The sequence below is a fragment of the Apodemus sylvaticus genome, chromosome 20, assembly GCF_947179515.1.
Source record: "Apodemus sylvaticus chromosome 20, mApoSyl1.1, whole genome shotgun sequence".
Lineage (NCBI taxonomy): Eukaryota > Metazoa > Chordata > Mammalia > Rodentia > Muridae > Apodemus > Apodemus sylvaticus.
In genome coordinates this window covers 48203914-48223077 of record NC_067491.1, presented here as the reverse complement: position 1 = coordinate 48223077, position 19164 = coordinate 48203914, and the positions used below count along the sequence as shown (strand labels likewise).

The window sequence follows — 19164 nt, the reverse complement described above, 5'->3', positions numbered from 1 at the left end:
TTAAATACTTATGTTCGAAGTAAGTTTATGGTTTGTGTTGGGTCTCCGGCCAAGAGTTGGGCGTGCCTAAATCCTGCTTCTTCCCCAGCTGCCAGCCATGACAGTCCTCCTCCTCTAAGTGCCGCCAGCTCTCCAGATTGCCTGTGGCCTCGGAGTGCACCATCTCCTTCCTGTTCTGTGTCGCTCGTTCGCTGCCTAGCTTCATGTCTCGGCCAAAGACATTTATGTCTTTCATCCAAATTTGGACAGTGGCTTTTATTTTAGGAAGACACACAGGGTTGTTTAATCTCTCCTCATTGATTGTGATCCAACCTCTTAATTCTGTTTCCACAGTGGGCTCAGACTGATAGACGCACATAGGGAAGAAAGAACCCCAGACTCTTTACAATGATAGATATAAACGAGATATGCAATATGGCGGCACAAGATAGTAACCAAATATTAAACCAAGGTGAGCTTCCACAGCCATTTTATTTTATTATTTTTTAAATTAAAAATTTAAATTATTTTGAGAATTTCATATGTGGGTGCTATCTCACACCACCTCCATCACTACCCCATCCCCCTTCACTCCTCTTCTATGCCCCCCACTTCCTCTCAAATTCATGACCTCTTCTTCTTTAATCATTTAATTATTGTCACACACACACTCTTATACATGTATAAATACAATCTGCGAGCCCATTTAGAATTGCTCATATGTATATGCGTTTAGGGGTTACCACATAGGATTAGATGTCCCTCAAAAAGGCCTGTTCACCTCTCTTGGCAGTTACTGTTTGTGACTCTTCATCTAGGGGTGGCCTTATGTGACCTCCCCTGTCCATCTTCCACGTCGCTCCAGCCACTTTCAAAGCATTGCTTCTAGCCTGTCCTTAGCTGATTTAAATCCATGAGTGCTTATTGCAGGAGACATACTGGAATGAGTCACCCGTTTCTGTTGCAGAGTAGCATCTTGAGATCTACTGACTGGTGGTTGTCGCCGTGGTTAGGGGTAGACAGGAGTAGGGCTGTATGTGCCTAATGACAAACAACACAAGCTTGCTGGGGTCTGGCTTTCATGGTCTGGCTTTGGACAGCAAGAGAGCCATGCCCAGGGACGGATGGCTCCAAAACCTGTGTTTTCCAGAGCTATAAAGATTATTAAAAAATAACTATGGAGAAGAACTGTTTTCTCAGTTGGTCAAAGGAGGATTTGATTGTACAGTTCTTAAGAATTAGATCTGGGTTGGCAGTAATTAAAATACAGTTTTGTGTGAGCAGATAATAAGACAGAGGAACAAAGTTAACTTCAGATATCATTGTGAACAAGGCTGGGGTCGCCCAGAGTTATACACTTAACTGATGTTCTATTTCAGAATTTGGTTCAAGGTCAAATGTGAAACGTAGCCCCTGCCACTTGGCTCTTACACAATGACAGCATGCATTCCTCCATCCAAATATTTAATTACTCACTTATCCACTCATTTATATATTCATTTGTTATCTTCTCACCCAATAACCCCATTGTCAACCCCCCCAATATTTTTATCCAATAAATCTTATGTAAGTTCTAGCCAGTACAAAGTTTTCTACTTATTGAGAGGATTCTAAGAGCAGATAAGACTATCTTTCTTCTTAAAGTGCTCAAAGCCTGATTTACTCTGTTATTTATTTTTGCAATGGGTTTATTTACTTATTTTTATTTCGTATGCATTGGTGTTTTGTCTCCATTGTGTGTCTATGCATTGCATGCATGCCTGCTGCCTGCAGAGGCCAGAAGAGGACGTCAGATCTCCTAGAACTGAAGTTCTGGACTGGTTGCGAGCTGTCACGGGGATGCTGAGAATTAGACCTGAGTTCTCTGGAGAAAGCAGCACGCCTAACTGTTGAGCCAACTCTCCGACTCCTTTTTGTTCTTGTGTTTGGCGTTTGCTTTTTGAAACAGGCTTTCACTGCATTTTTGCCCAGGCTGGTCTTGATATGGTGATCCCTTGCCTCAGCCTCCCGAGAGCTTGAATTATCGGCGCACACTCACACCCTGGCGTATTTGTCTTGGATCATTATGATTAGGACTCCGAGGCAGTGAAAGAGATGAGAGTTGTAGGAAAGAGTGCGCATGCCCCACACTGGGAACTCATGGAGATTGGAGGAGGCAGTGGAGCCTGTGAGAAGGTTGGTTAGCTTAGGTCAAGGGTAGAGCGCTGGCCAAGGTTGAGAGGGTAGCTGGTATAAAGGGGTAGACACCCTCCATGCAGATGAGAGGTGCTGAGAAGACCTTTGTGATTTCTGAGCAGGACGAGCGATAGAAACTTGGATTATCCCTTAGAAGGTCAGTCGAGGTCGTTTTGGAAGTGTCACGGGGGAGACTGAGGCGACAAGAGACACAGATCATTCCAGGCTAGTTATTCAGGTTTGGGTCGCTTCCAACACTCAGACTGTTCCCATAGTGAAGCTACGGGGCTTTCCAGTCCAAACTGTTCACATTTCAGCGACAGAAAAGAGAAGTTGCATTTATATTGCTTTCGTTTTCTGTTCACATTCAATGTTGACTTTCTCCTAATCGTCGAGGAGATTAACATATATTCAGATTGTTCTCAACCAGGCCTTTTGGTATAGTGACCTGAAAAGACTTGGGCGGAAGAGTGAGGAGGGTAAGGAACAGGCGTGTCCAAATTTAAGAGTGGGGGAAGGGTGGGCCTCCTTTCTTACTAAAATAACGGAGACCTACAACAAACCCGCTGTCATTGTACATAGCAGTTGTAATAAGGTTTATATAATTAGCATGCAAACACATATTTACTTCCGTGAGACAGCCTGCTTTAAAGCACACTGCTCAGGGTAAAGCAGAGGTTATTGTAATCCTCAAGGTCACCAACTTAAGATGAAACATGATAATGCAAAGCAGGGGGAATGAATGATAGATCCTTTCAGCAGAGTGCTTAGTGTGTGGAGTTGTTAGGTCGGGGCTAAGGAACTATCTTTGTGCTCTACGAAGCAGACCCCAAGATAACTGTTACACATGGTCATAAGCACAGCGTGTTACATGAGCGAATTCATTCCGGTTTTGTGGGTAGGGTGCACTGGAGAAGTGGAGTGCTTTCTTTAGCTTCGGGAGTATCTTAGATCCATGAAACCATCATTCCTACACAGCTTCATTGAAATTTGCCCATCGGAGCCTCTCTGTAGCAATGTTGCCTATCACTAGATTTTTAAACTTCCCTGGGCATTTGCGTTGGAAGCGGCAGTGGCGGAGGAAGAGGAGGAGGAGGAGGAGGAGGAAGAGGAAAAGGAGGAGGAGGACGAAATGTATATATCCTCATAAATTAAGCTCTGCCTATGTTACATACTACTAGATCCTCCCCAATTCCCTCATGTACTAAACCTTTTGATTTATGTAACAGTCTGATATATTCTGAGTGTTTTTATAGGTTCAACAGGTCAAGTGAAAATATATTGGAATCAGAGATGTTTTTAACCATCTACATTTCTTTTCTACAAAATTCTGTATTAGTTTTTACACACAGACCTGCCCCTTAATGAATACAAATTTTAGTTATAAACAAACAGACATCCAGATGACATCTTAGCACACACACCTTACACACTCAGTTGTACAAAGGCCAAGACATACTCTGAGGAAAAGACCAAGTTGCCCCAGAGATAACCTGTTAAGACCTGTGAATGCATTGGAGAGAAACCAGGAAGCCTGCACCAGGCAGAGGGGATTTCTCTTCTTGGAAACAGGGAGAAAAGAATAAAATTTGGCACTTTCTCAGCGTGGCAGCTGTGCCTGTCTCCACAAGAAAACACCATCAAGCAATTTGCGAATTCTTGTTATATAATTACTCTTCACTTAAGGTGACTATTGTGTTCTGTTCCTCATTATGAATATCTTGCGGTTTGTTTTTTGGCATATTTAATCCTGTTCAAAACCAAATTAAACTTCTAAAGCATATGCTACGGCAAAGCTTGAATCACAGGTTTTTGTGATAGTTCTCAGAAAAGGTTGTCTGGAAAAAGAGAAACCCAAAGCAAAGAGCTAAATCTACTGTGTATGCCAGTCGTGAGTCCAGGCTGGAGTGATTTTGGATCATCACTACATAAGCACAGCGCAGGAGCAAGTGTTGCATTCAAGGGACTACACCGATGATGTCACGCATGGCCCCCCTCTTACCAGATTTGGCTAGATGGAGACCTTCTTGCTTGCCTAGAAAAATCAGACAATAATAGCTTTGGTTAATCCCATGCTGTACAGGAGGTACATCAAAAGTAGGAATTATTGAGGAATAGGCTATCTGGCGACTTTCTCATTGATGGCACATTTGTGGACTAGGTGAAACTGTATGAAGGCTGGCTTATGCTACAATGTACTAATTTCAAGGATTTGACCAGAATCTCTAGGAAAAGGTATATTTTTCCAAACACAAATACTTCATCTTAAAGTTTCAGTGAATTATTTCCCCTTACACTGTTATTTTTTTTACCCCCCCATTTGATCTTCATGAAATTTTATCTAAGAGTCTTATTAAGCTGTCTAATTCTTTCAGTGAAGTAGAGTGTTTATTGCCGTCTTCGCAGTTATAGCGTCGGGATGCTGTGGGCTACACTGGTTCCTAGTCAAGTTCTCTGTTCGAGAAATCGAGCACACACATTTTTTTATATGCTGCGGTGTGGTCAGGATCATGCAAGGATTATTTAAGTTCATTACATTTTGTAGACACCATTAGCTGGTGGCATCATTTCCTATTAGTATTTGTATGTTTGGGTTTAATCGTCAGATAGGGCTGCCTTTTCCTCTGACTGTTCAAATAGTTTATTTCTAAACTACAATATTAACAGTAATAGTTACACATACTCAAACCACTGTGAGGTTTACATACCATGGTTATCTTCTAACACCTATTCCAAAGACGGATTAAATGTATTAACACGTATAACATGCTTGGCATTGCTTGGGGTTTTAGTAAGTGGCTGATTTTGTTGTTCTGTCCTAAAGGTCATGGGACAAGCAAAGGGGGGAGGAGACAAAGGTAGCATATTAGACTCTCGAATTTAGTCTGTTTTCTCCACAAACAACCCTGCCCTATGGTGGGGAAAGCCAAGTCCACTCTGTCCTCAAATATACACTCTGAGATGTCATCTCATACAGCCTGTGTTGGTTTTGAACTCACAGAGTAGCCAAGGATGATTCTCTGGATTTCTGATTCTCTTCTCTCCAACTCCAAGCACTGGGGCCACAGGCCACCCTCTTCCTCCTGTGGAATCTAACACAGGCTTCCTGCTTCCTCCTCCTACGGGCTAGGTAAGCTCTCTACCGACTACGATAGATGTTCTCTTTGGTAGGAAGAATTTATCTCTCTGAAAGTTATTTCAGTTTGTCAGACAAACACAGAATATCCTTGCATCACAGAAGTACCATTTGGTCGTTATCCTTTAGCTGAATTAAAATGTACTTAGTGTTCAGGTGAATAAAATTAAATCAAAGTAGTCTCGGGGTTCAGTGTGTTTCTCACTGAATTCTGAATGATAACATTTTTCTTATGCTCATCAAAGGTTAAAAACTTGGACTTCGTTAAAATGTTAGTTTGCAGCAGGAATTCTAGAACATGTGCTTTCTCTTGAGTGTCAGATGGTGCTTTGTTGCCTTGGCAACATGTCCAGATGTGACATACACCTGAGTGTAAGTATAGTCTACTTCATTATGCTCAACAAACTCAGAGTACAGTAATTAGTGCTTGTGGCATCGGCTCCCAGTCTGTGAGCAGCTTTTTTTATGAGTAGTAGTCAAGATTACAAGTGGGCTACAGCACGGCAGCAATGTGTTCTTAAGTCACTCAATCTTTCTGGCTCTCTGTCTCTGTCTCTCTCTGTATACTTGTCATCACATGTTTAGGTTGCTATGGTTGCTATAAGAAAATTATTGGACTGAGTAATGTATAGACAATGGAAATTCATTGCTCATAGTCCTGGATATTTTGAATATCAAGGTCAAGACACTAGATGATCCAGTGTTCTCTGAATATAATGCTCTATCGCTGTCCCTTCTATGAAAGAAGGGGCAAAAATGTCCCCTTCGGACTTTATGATGTCTTTAATCCTATTCATGAGGCTATGCCATCTCCTAAAGGCCCCAACTTTTGATACCAGTACATTGGTATTATGGATTTTAATGCATGGATTTAGAAAGGACAGAAGCACCCTGACTATGGCAGTAATTGTCTGTATTAATTCTTACTTTTGTGTATCAACTTAATATTTTCTAGTACCTACTGTTCTCATGTCATGTGGAGCAAAGGGGACTGTTATGGGAAGAATAAATTGCTATAGTATTACACAATAAAAAGGACAATGAGCCTTTATATTTATTATTTATTTAAAATTTTTCATATTGATTAAGGTTAAATGGGGGCCAGAAAGAAGACTTGGTGGTTAAGAGTACATTCTGTTCATGGAGAGGATGTAAGTGTGAGTCTCAGCACTCGTGTCAGGCAGCTTACAACTATCAAGTACTCTAACTCCAGGGTAATATGGTGCCTCTGGTCTCTGGCATACCCTTTCATACAGACACAGACACACATGCACTCACAAATAGTAAAAAAAAAATTAAAAAGACTAAATATACTTTATTAAAGAAATAAATGCCAAATAAAAAGTGTGTATTTAATATCTTATTAATTATTTAATATAATTATATTAATATATCATATTAATATATAATACTATTAACAGAAAGGATAGATTGCTGGATAGATTTCTTTTTAACTATGTGGTAAATGAGTTCACTGTATCTTGGGTTGATAAAAGAGATGGCAAGTGAATCTGCAAATATTCTGTGTGCTTCCATATGGACGGGAGAAAGACTCAAATATGTCTTTCCTCAAAGTTTTTCTCAAAGGTCGATAAATTCCATAGTCAATATAATTTGTACTGAGCTTGGAGTCTTGGGTATAGATCTTGGTCCCAATCTTCCTTGTTTAGTAACTGTGTGTTCTTGGATGTGTCAACTTGTCCATCAGTTTTCTTACATGACTAAAGACCACAGTTTCTCTTCTACAGGATGGTTGAGGTGAGTTCAGTAACCATTGACTCCACTTCTTACTCCTTCCGGTTTGGCTTTCAGGAGGGTGAAGGCACAGTAGCACACAGGCTTCTACTTTGCCACTACTTTTCTCATCGGAAAAGATAGAGGCCGGTGATTTCAACCCTAGACAAGAACCACTCTGCGATTCTTTTTCTTCTTGCTGGAACAAAGTTACAGTCTTAAATGGCCCTCTCATAGCTTGTTCCAAAGCACTGGCTACAAAAAGAAGGTAGATGCTGTGTCCCTTCCCCTTCAGCTCTGGGACTTGTTTGGGGGCACAAAAACCATCCCAGCAGCATTGATGCTCTCTTTCATGGGGAGCTTGGAAGGATTTCCAGGCAGTGGTTGCTTGTTGACTTAACATCTGCACTAAGGGTGTGTCTGTATTCCAGCCAGAGCAATTAAAGGTGTGCATCATGCCTGCATTCCAGCTGGATCTCAAGGACCTAGAAGGTCTTTGGATGCGATCCTTGCCAGAACAGACATGATGCTGGATTTGACTTGAACTTGTTTCCAAGCCAAAGGCGATTCCGTTGTCTGACCTAGCAGTCACACTGGAACAATCAAGCGCACAGAGCCACAGAGACCTGAGTCAGATACGTACCTTCTTATCATGTAAATAAGGTTCTTGAGCAAATTACTTCAGTTCCTAAATTGGCTAAAGAGCTAGAATCAAAATTTGAGACACTTGACCTCATAATTGAATATCATTTTAGCTCTGTTTTCGATGATTGCTCAGGAAGATTGTGTCTTTGGGAATGGATGGCCATAGGAAACAGCAAGTTTGAAGAATCTGTGTAAATTCTGATGAGATATTGGATACAGTGAGGTAGAAATGTGACCAGGATTCAAACATCACCTGGGATCTCCAAGATATCTTCTGGCCCTACCTAAATTCTTAGGTTCATTTTTTTTTAATTATATCAGTTAATACAATTTCTTAAACATGAAATCCCAGTCTGGGGCTCATTTGAAATTGGACATTTAAGACTTTAAAATAATATTCAGTTTAATTAACTTAAGTTTGGTTTCCATGAAATGTATTTAGAACTCTAGTTATGGTCATAAGTGCTAAATATAAGGTGAAAATGATGAAATTTAGAGAAGAGAAACTATACACATTTACGATTTTCAAATTAAAGAGCTGATAGATGCATGACCAGACCCCAAAATTACTTTCTGGTAAAGAAAAAAAATATTATTTGTGTATACCTCTCTCTTCAAAAGCATCTATGGGGCAGCTGACTATTGAAAAGAATTTCTGAATATGAGATTTCAGAAGCACACATCTGTCCATTTTTGAGCACAATGAATGTTAAATAGATTTTCAAGTTAGTGTGTGTGTGAGTGAGATGGGCATGGGGGGGATGTTCTTATTGAGCCCTGGAAACCACAGTGAGCTTCTCTTGTGTCCCGGCTTCCCCCTTGCAGAGCTTTAAATCTAACTTCTGCCCATACTATTGTTCAGAAAAAACCAGCCATATTGTGCTGATTGCTATTAAATTAAAGCAGAAAGGGAGACACACAAACGTGGAAATCCATATTGCCAGCAGGGATACCACCATCTTTTATTTTGCATTTTGGGAGGGTCAGAAAGTCATGACAGGCATCTGACCCCCGATAACCTCTTTGATGCTTCTGTGTGCAGCTTTTTTTTTCTGGGGGGGGGTTTGAACTTAATTAAATACAATTGAATTTCCCTGCTAACATGCCCAGTGAAAGGACTCCTTTGAGATGGCTGGGTATTTGCTGGCGAGGAACAAACAAAGATGCTTCTTTTGTCCCTCAAAGAAAAGTTAGCATATGTTAGTTAAGGATTTGTGATTTCTTTTGACTAGACTGGCTGGTTCCTGGAAATTCAATGATTCTTCTGAAATGGTAACCACATGCCAAGATAGAATGCATGAGCCATAAAACCCCAACCCCCAAGAGCCTCACTCAGGCCCTTTATTGTAAGGCTTCCTGTATCTAGCCACACTGAAAAACAATGCTCATCAGGGACTTATATATAATGAAGTCACTGATATTTGGCTGTACATAGTATGATTTGTCCATTTCTTGGATTTTCTTGCAGCCAAAGGAAGGGATATTTGTAGAGTCATGTTAGTGCTGTTTGATTGAGAACAACTTTAAATAGATGTTGACAAAGAATATTCAGTTGTTGCTTTTGCATAGTTAACTGTTGGTTTCCAAAATTGAATAAGCAACCTGTTTCCTGGTAATGCTTTAATCAAAAGAAGCAGCAGCTATACATAGTGCCATTTAAATAAAGTATCTATTCATAAAAAATTCAAATAAAGTGTCCATTGTTTTTCTCAGAGTTTCTGGAATCAGTGGCTGGCAATTAGCAAATGAGGAATCAATTCATGATCTCAATACCCACTGAGAGGCAGTGAGTTTATTCTGCTTGGAGCCTGTCTGTTTATCTAGAGGGGAATCAGATTTACTTCTTAGACTCAGAGTCTTTTAACTTAGATGATTTTGTCTTCCTTGAAGAGAGAGGATTAGAGCTGGGAACTGGTGCTTTGGATTTAAAGTTGAGTGTTGTGTTAAGCCTCCCCCCCTCACCTCCACACCCTGCCCCTCATTTCTCGGTCTCCAAATGTTCTTAAATCTTTCTAATTATCTAGGGGGGTAAAAAGTCAGCACTTGACCCATTGCCCTGTCTGGCTTCTGTCTTATCTCTTGTTCTCCATTCATCATGGAACTCCTAAAAGCATTGTAGACTGCACCCAGCCCAGGGTTCCACTTTGCTCTCCTTCTGGAGTAGAGTTCTTAGATACACCCACTTCTACTGCACTCCACAGTGCAGTCACATCAGTGGCAGTCACAGCTGCCATGTGACATTGGAAGGTTTTGCTCTACACAAGGACATTATGGATCCAACGAAGAGGGTACCATGTCCTTTCATATTTTCAAGTTTCATTTAGAGTTCCACGGGACTAGCGGTATCTTTGCCAATGCATACCTTGGCCCAGTTTCTGCCTTCCTTGTTTGACTGTACTTTTCAAAGTTAAGGCCATTCAAAGGTAAAGATGCTTTAAAGACTGAGAATAAAATTATAGTTATTTAAAAGGTCCAAAATTTCATTGTCAACAGGAAGTTTGCCCAAGACTGATAAAATATTAGGCCACGATTAGACTGAGAGTCTATTTATCTGTGTATTTAAAGATTCAAAGTACTTGCTGAGGGAAGCAAAAAGTAGTGGACTGTTTGTATAGAAATGCAATATCAGCATTTTCTTTGCTCCCAGTCTGCCTCATGTTCCACCATCTAGACCGTCTAAAATACTTCAGCGAGATAGCAGGGCACCCTCAGAAGAACACAGGCCTTCCAACTAGGCAAACTTCCCCTTGGAATCCCAGTTTTGGGATAGAGTGAAATTCTTCGGGTTTCAGATGTCTCATTTCCAAAATAATTCTTGGTTAAAAGTTGCCGACACCCAGTAGTACCTTGTTTTGAGGGTTCAGTGATCCACTGTAGGGACAGGGCTATTCCTGCCGCTATCAGCAGCTAACACAGGGTCAGAATGTTTTCCAGTAAAGACTTGGCCACATCTGTTCTCTCCAATTTCCATCTTACTTCCTTTTCTGCCACTAAATCTATATTTGCTTCTGCTTCCAAACTTAGCTCGATGGATCTAGCCTTCAATAAGCGGCCCCTGTTTCTTTTTTGCCTCTCTACGTATGTCTAGGAGAGGAGTTTCTTGGGCACTCCATCTATCCTTCTGTCAGTGGCTTTGTCCTGCTGGGCTTGGAACTTCCTGGAGGAGCACTGTGGGGATTGCGTTCCGTTTAGTTTTACTTCTTTGGTGCTGAACACACTCCAGTGTGAATCAATAATTATCTTGATTGCAATAACCAGACAAGTAGACAGAAACACCTTGGGCATAGCTCTGACAACTGGAAAGCCCACTACATGGTGGTTAGGCATGTCTTTGTGTTTCATTGTTAGGTGGACATTGCTTAATTCTTGGTCCATTATACTTTCTAGGACTTACATCAGAGAGGGATTTATCTATTTCCAAAGCTTCGGGTATCTTTAGTCTTAATCTTTTTATTTTACATTTATTTATTTATTTATTTGAGATGGGTCTTGCTTGCTTGATTTGGTATTGCTAAATATCCCCGGCTGGCCTCTTAGTGGCTATCTATCACACACAGGTTATTCTTGGCAATTCTGCTTTAGCTTCCAAAGTGTTGGGGTTATAGGCATGTTCCGCCATTCCTGCTCTCTTAGGACCTCCTTAAAAGAACACACAGGGTAAAGATTAGTGGCTCAGCAATGTGTTCTATGGGAACCACATAGCCAGGAGGCTTGATGTAAGGCAGAAACTCAGGCTCACACTAGAACTCCTGACCTATTCGGTATCTTTCAACCAGTGAGTCCCAGACGACCTTGACTATACATTAAAGTATAAGAATCACTGGTTGGTACCAGTTGCTTCAGGAAGAACAGATTCTCTGAATTTTCTGACATATGAATGTCTTTGGCTATGAAGACTCCTGCAAAACTCCCAGGACAGCAGCGAGGGAATAAGTGATGTGTTGCTACATCGCTGAGTCACTGTTTAAGTTGGGAAGCAACCTGCCAAACAGAACCATGTCAAATGAAGCACCCCCTATTAGGTTAGAGCTAAGTAGACAACCGAGAATTTTTTTAGAAGGTGCTTAGTTAATTTGAGAAATGAGTTTTTGAGCTTAATGTCTTCATTTTATGCCCGAAAGTAAGATGGTTTTTCTCTTACAGTCAAAGTATAGCTTTTAAAAAGAAACAGTGCCCACCGTGGCAAACACATCTTTTTATTTAGTGCAGTTCAGTGACCTAACCAGGGATTTCAAAAGCTATCTCCCAGCTTCCGCTTCTGTTCCAATCCCAGGGGCAAAGCAAGTATTTGCTTTTAGCATTGTTGACACCCAAGCACTTTGCAAATGTTTCCACAAGGCCAGCTGCCCTTTGTAGAGCCTCCTGGGAACTTTTCTTTTGGTTACTAACCCTCAAGTGCAGGCAGACTTTTATTTGGGGAGATATTTTCCACATCCCATCTTTCAAAGGAGGGATATCCAGACCACGACTCAAGCTTGAAAATCTTTGTGTTTTTAGTCAGCCCTCTAGGCTGACCTGAAGATTTTTCTCTTGTAGCCTATTCATCTTATTGCTGACCTAGGAAGAAACACACACACACACACACACACACACACACACACACACACACACACACACACACACAATGTGCCTCTTCTATTCCTCCACTAAATCTCAGAGGGTTGGAAATTCTGAAAACTGAAATCCTGCTTAAAAGCTTTAGAGAAGTTTGTATGGAGCTCTGCTGGGATTCTTCAGATGATAAATTTTTTGATAAGTTTTACAGGACATTTTGTGCTCCCTTTCTTTCTTTGCTTTAACTAATTTACTCATCTCCCCTTGTGTTATCTTCTTCTTCTTCTTCTTCTTCTTCTTCTTCTTCTTCTTCTTCTTCTTCTTCTTCTTCTTCTTCTTCTTCTTCTTCTTCTTCTTCTTCTTCGTCTTCCTCTTCCTCCTCCTTCTCCTCTTCTTCCTCTTCCTCTTCCTCCTCCTCCTCCCCCTTCCTTCTTCCTTCTCCTCTTCCTCTTCCTCCTTTTTTTCCCAGGGCTGGAATTAAAGGTGTGAGCCACCACTTCCTGTCCATATTCACTTCTGAAATGAAGTTCCTAACTGTGTTTATTGATGGCATCTCTTGGCCACCATATTGAATTCAGCACATTCAAGAGTCATCTGAAGATAAAAATTCTCAGCGGTAAAACCTGTATTGACAAAAGAAGGCCACCCCCCCCCCCAGGTGCATAGGGAGCATGTGTGTAATTGGAGCAAAACTTGTATCCTGAAGTACATGACACATGACACCTGTTTCCACAGTATGGCGTCACAACACAGTTTTTAAAAATCTAAATTAAATGAGCTGATCTGTCCTTATGTTTGGTAGCTTGCCTCTTCTCTAACATATGGGTTGTGACTATATTTCTTTTAATTGGATTTGAGCCTCTCATTTGGGATAATAAAATATATTCATCTTATTGCTGACCTAGGAGGGAACACACACACACACACACACACACACACACACACACACAATGTGCCTCTCCTATTCCTCCACTAAATCTCAGAGGATTGGAAATCCTGAAAACTGCCTCTTCTGATATCTAAACTGATAATAATAATATCCCATAAAAATCTGGGATATTTTTGCCTTCTCGTTCATGTTTAAAGAAACACTGGGTGTTCTTGTTGTCATTGTTATTGTTGTTGTTATTTATTCTGGGTATTTTCTGGCAAAGCACCTTGTTTTCTGTGACGACTCTTGTGACTTTCTAAATGTACTTGAGTTAGTTTTCAATGTGTAATTACTGCCAAACAAGTTAATTGCTTTATAAGTGTCCAGAATTTCCTACTTGAATTTCGCTTTCATTTCCCAACCTTCAGCAGACATCAACTGCTCAACATAAACACAGATGATCGTTAATGAATGCCTAATGCCATATTCATTAGAAAGCCAGGTTAATGACTGACAACTAATATCCCTGCTAGTTTAGTTTTTCAAGTCTCTCTAACACCTTCGGCTCGTGGCTTACAATAACCTTCGTGTTTGAAAAGAAATTCTACCTGCATTAGAAGGCTTAGGGAGAAGCTTTTCTAAAGAGTTGATAGTTAATCCTAATCTCTACCCCTTCTTTTCTCTGTCAGATACCTCTGAAGTTGTCAAATGGTACATATCAAATATACATAGTCATTTGCATATCATCTATACCTCAGCAATCCGTTCTACAAATTTTTTTTTAAAAAATAGAATGTTCTTAGTTCTCCGGGGTTGTTGGCTGCCATGAAGCCTTGTTGCTTAGAAAGTGCAAACCACACACTGCTGTGTACACATGTTCATGTTCTGCAATAGACACCTTGGAGACAGTTGTTTTCCCATTACAGTTTCTCCAAATGATGCTACTGAGCTAAGCCCCTGGCATGGGCATAGCTTGAACAGTGATACCAAGAAATCTCCATTGAAATCATTGTCAGAGCAATGTACTGAGGGGTCCTGCCCTCCTCAGACAAAGGTTACCTGGTTGGAAAAGCCCAGATACCTGAAAAAGTATGGTTCAGTGATCGCAGAGATTTCCCTGGGGATGGGAACTGAGATGCGTGCTTGGCATGGGCCTGACTCTGTATCTGAGGGTGTGCTCTTTAAACTGGAGTCTTTCCATCCTGCACCTATGAGATGGTTTTCCAAGACTGTGTCCTGGTGACTCAACAGAGAGCTACATAGACAGCGATCTCAGACTTCATGGCGCAATCTGAAATAACTTCTTTGCCCAGCAATGCCAATGGCGGTCGTTTAGGATTCCTTCCTGCTTCACATTCCAACTCATCTGGGGATCCTAGCGGGGATCTCCTACATCCTCTAGTCCTGTTTGTTTTATGTTTCTCGTGCACAGAACTGATACCAGTGCGACCATGTAAGAGATGTGTTTGCTTGACTTCATGGGGTCATCTTCATGCTTATACTCATGGTATAGCTAATATAACTAATATCAGTCATATATTTATAATTACATAAAATATAGCTATGTTATGAATATAACACATTAATATGAAATTTATTTATATATTTATATAAACTTAAATATAAATATAAATACAAATGTGTACAATAATAAAATATTATATATTTATGATCCTAACTTTCAGGTTCTGAAAATCAGTTTGCTCACCCATATATTTCCTCTGGATTCCATGAGTTTTATTATTTTTTTTCTGCTGCCTCAATCTTAACCTTTTATGTCTTGGTTTTGGATTTCAATAGGACCATCCTTTCCTCTTCCGTTTTTGTTGAGTAGGAAATCTGTTTCCCAAATCCATGTCATCCACCACTTTTGAGCCTGCACGCACCTCTCTCTCCCCTCTAGAACATTTCACTTTCCTTTCTCTGCATGAGTCTTTACCCTGTTATAGTTCTGCTCATGTGAGGGCTGGAGAGATGCTCAGTAGTCAACAGAACTGCTGATTTTGCTGAGAACCCAGGTTTAACGCCTAACTTCCATACGAAGCATCTTATAACTACCTACATCTCTAGTTCCAGGGAATCGGATGCCCTCTTCTTGACTCTGTGGGCACTTACATGTTCATGGTCCGTGTACATACACTTGAGTGCATACATCATCACATAAAATTAAAGCAATAAGTAAAATCTTTAAATCATGATAAAGCGTGGAAGGACCACTGTTTTTCAGATGCATACCTGTGTCCTGGTGTTGGGCTTCTTGGGGCTTTTGTCCTTCAAGGTACCAAGACTGAGTTTGGCAAATGCTGGGTGATAAGTCATGGGCCCTTGGACACTGGGACTAACTGAAATGAAAAACATCAAATTGAAAACAGGAAGTCAGAAAACCAATCCCGAGATAATCTTATTAAGAGTTGACATTTTATAGAGAATGTCAAGGTTCTCTCTCATGGTTAGATCCTCAGCAAACCTTCCCTAGCTGCTGGGAGCAGCCATATTAAATGTAAAACCCATTTCCTTTGAGCAGGTTTCTGCCATGTTAATTCGGCATGACATACAGTTCCAAGCTAATGACTTCTACCAAGCAGTATTCATTTCTTATCGATGTTCTTGTGCAGAAGGAAGATGTGGGTTAGCTTTGGATAGATCAGTTGGGGATGGCTCAAGACTATTTGACACACATGAAAAGCATCTGGCAAAAGAGTATACCGATTTAATTCTGTTTTATCCTGTTCATTCTCAAGAGTCATTTGTTAGTATATAACACACCAGCATCAAAATTTTAAATTAATTCATGAGATTTTGTTTATTGGTTTTTAATTTTTTTTAATTTCCTACATGTGGCTTCAACTGGAATCTTAACAGTGGCAACTACATTTAGTGTTTGCCATAGTTTCCATGGTAACTAGGCTAGTGCTCTGGGCATTATCAGGTACTCAGTGTAAAGAGTCAATGTTAGAGTGGATTAACTTCTGAGCTGCTTATAGCTCATTGCTCGGTGAGGAAACATGTCTGAAGTGATGTTAAATAAATACCCTGTCTCTTCTCTTCCAGAAGTCCTTTTGCTATATTCCCATTGTGAGCAGTGTGACCCTGTGGGAGAGAGGCTCACCTCATACAAGCGTGAGTAAGCAGAATTCTGTTGCCTAGGACCACATCTGTACCAGCTTCTCTTTGTGTTCCAAAGCTTGACAGGACATTTAGTCCTTCATACTTAACTTTGGAAATTATAACTGTAAAACGTGTGTCTTAAATTCCAAGATAAGAAGGGTTGTGAAGGTATTTCCTATAGACCCTTGAACCTGTCTGAGAATCATGCGATCTCTTTGTTCTTTGAGCACATAAGTATGTGCACCAAGGAAAGACTTACTTGATTAGTAAGGATAGGAATGTGTGCTAGGTGACTTTTCATTCCCTGTATGTGTCAAACATAGAGGGTCTAGCATGATATTTTTTTTGTCTTACAATATAAAAAATAACTGTTTTCCATACAGAAAAAATTGAACACTGAAAAATTCCAACTCTCTGTGTGGCCTCTTAGCAGGCTGCCTTTATTCCTTGGTTGCTAATAGCCCACATATGGAAGGCCTTGAATGTTTGTCCCTATGATGTGAATTTGTGGCTCCCTGAGTGACTGTGATGTGTGCCCAGAGATGGTGGCTATGACTGGCAGACCAGCCCCACTGTCATCGAGCCTTGATAGCATCCCACATTTAGCTCTATCCAAACTTTGTTTTCAAGAGCAGGACTGAAAAAAGAAGGAGTCTCTATGTCCTTATTTGCCATGAAGGGACTCACAATGTTTCCTAGAGAGGACCCTAGAGTCCAGGAATACTGATGTAGCCGCTAGGTTCCAGGTAGAAGAAGGGTTTTGGGGGAGGTGATTCTAAGATAGTTTATCTTCTAATCTTCCATTTTCTAAAATAATCATTTCAGGCTAGTTAGAGCTCTATGGTGAGACCCTCTCACAGGCAGACAAACAGCCCACCCAACAACAACCATATCACCAGCCAATGGGACAAAGAAAAATTTGAAGAAGAAAAACAAACTCAAACACTAGCAAAAACTCCATCACAGTTTGTGACTGGGTTTGCCCCAAGTAGGTTACAGTGACTGGAAATAGAACTCTTGTAAGCAACCAGAGGTGTCAGCTCACATTCTAAGATTAAAGAAAAAGGCCAGAGTAGAAAAGATGAAAATGTGGCCTACATAAAACACACAAACAAATCCATGACCTGATTTTCTGCTGATTCTTTCTGCGGTGGAGCAGAGGGCTGAGTCTAAATAAGGCATCAGCAGTGTTCTGTTTCTGAAGTTGTTTTTCCATTGGCACTTAAGTCATTGGCCTCATAAGAATCCATTCAACTAATGGAGTCTATGACTCACAGGGTTTGTGGGGAAGGGAAGGGAGGGGACATGAACAGAATCTCCTTATCAAGGCCATTCCCTTAGTGTGCCAAGACCCTAGGAAGGCTAAACTTCCTAAAGGTGCGTCTCGAGTCCCACCACTTGGAGAGGTGTGGCACACATTCCAGTCATGTGCCTCTCAAGCCTGCCAACAATTGACTCCTGGGCAGCCCTTCTTTTCCCTGGTGTTCAGCATGTATGTATTGGCGTGGTGGAGTCCTGTCTGAGGCCAGGGTCTGCGTGTTTCCTGGGTTCTCTTTCAGCTGTGCCTTCTCCTTCTTTCTGTACTTTTGTTCTTCCATCTGGGTGTGGCTTTGTACTTTGGAGGAATCATGGAAACATGGACAAAGATTTAAAGTGTCTCTCTCTTTAAAAAAAACACTTTTTATGTTGTCATAGTTCATATCATATACTATATTCTAACTACTGAATGATGTATTCCCTATTATATATCTATTATTATATTCCCTATTATTCCCTACATATTTGGGATATTCTGTAATGTGTGTCAAATATTGTATAGCATGTAGCATATATTAAATAACATATATCAAATATGGGGCACTATCATAAAACCTATTGGATATCCTCTGTCTGATCCCTGCATCTGAAGGTACTTCAGCACCATGCTTTTTATATTGTGTTGGTTGGTCACCAAGAAAACGGTCAAATGGCTGGTATAGAGGCAGCAGTAAATAGAAAGAAAACTTTGCATTTTAGGAAATCTGTGTAAGGAGTCAGAACAGATATCAATGTGTGGTTTCTATTAGAGCATGATAAACAAACACATTAAAACAATTTTCAATTAAAATTCAAAAATTCCTATTTCTTCCAAGAAGCCTGCTAAGAAGGTTTTGTAACTGTGGCTGAATTTTATAAAATCATCAAATGCCAGAAATTGGTATGGAGAGAAAGAGAAAAAATATGTAGCTCATCCTTAATTAAAAAGGAAACAAATTATAGACCATAAAATTTATAGAATATATTAATAGAATGCTAGCTAATTCTATAAAGTAAAAATACATCATAACTAATTAGGATTAATTCTAATGAAAAATAGTTTAATATAAAAAATAAAATACATATTTACAAAACAAATGAGCAAAAACATTCCCATTCCTATGAACATTTACTAGTTTAACATTAATTCATAGGAGGAAAACTTGTTTAGAAAACTGGAAGTAAGCTGGGCATTGGTGGTGCACACCTTTAATCCCAGCACTTAGGAGGCAGAGGCAGGTGGATTTCTGAGTTCGAGGCTAGCCTGATCTACAGAGTGAGTTCCAGGACAGCCAGGGCTACACAGAAAAACCCTGTCTCAAAAAAAAAAACAAAACCCCAAACAACCAAACAAACAAAAAACAAAAAAAGAAAACTGGAAATAAAAGAAATTGTTTTATTTCAAAAATTTTCATACAAATATTTTGATATATACATATATTTTTATTATATTTTCCTCCCCAACTCCTTCTATTTCCTGTCTTCCTTCATACAGACCCAACTTCTTGTTCTCTCTCCCTCTCCTCTGTCTCACAAAACCCAAACCAAACCAATAAAAAAATCCCATGAAAATGAAAGAAAAAGAACACCTCCCCTCCCCATACACCCCCCTGCCACCAGCCAGAACAACAGCAACAACCTCTACTCCACAAAAACCCCCTGGAGT

General features: G+C 40.3%; 1 protein-coding gene across 1 annotated transcript in view; it reads left to right on the top strand.

Moving 5' to 3' along the window:
• The first annotated feature begins 414 nt into the window (after positions 1-414).
• The window catches only part of C20H12orf42 (chromosome 20 C12orf42 homolog), a 101208-nt gene continuing 82458 nt past the window's right edge, over positions 415-19164 (top strand). The window contains exons 1-4 of the mRNA XM_052165057.1: positions 415-451; positions 1928-1965; positions 2053-2154; positions 16146-16214. Of these exons, the coding sequence (XP_052021017.1) occupies positions 415-451; positions 1928-1965; positions 2053-2154; positions 16146-16214 (246 nt within the window). The remainder of the gene's footprint in view (positions 452-1927; positions 1966-2052; positions 2155-16145; positions 16215-19164) is intronic.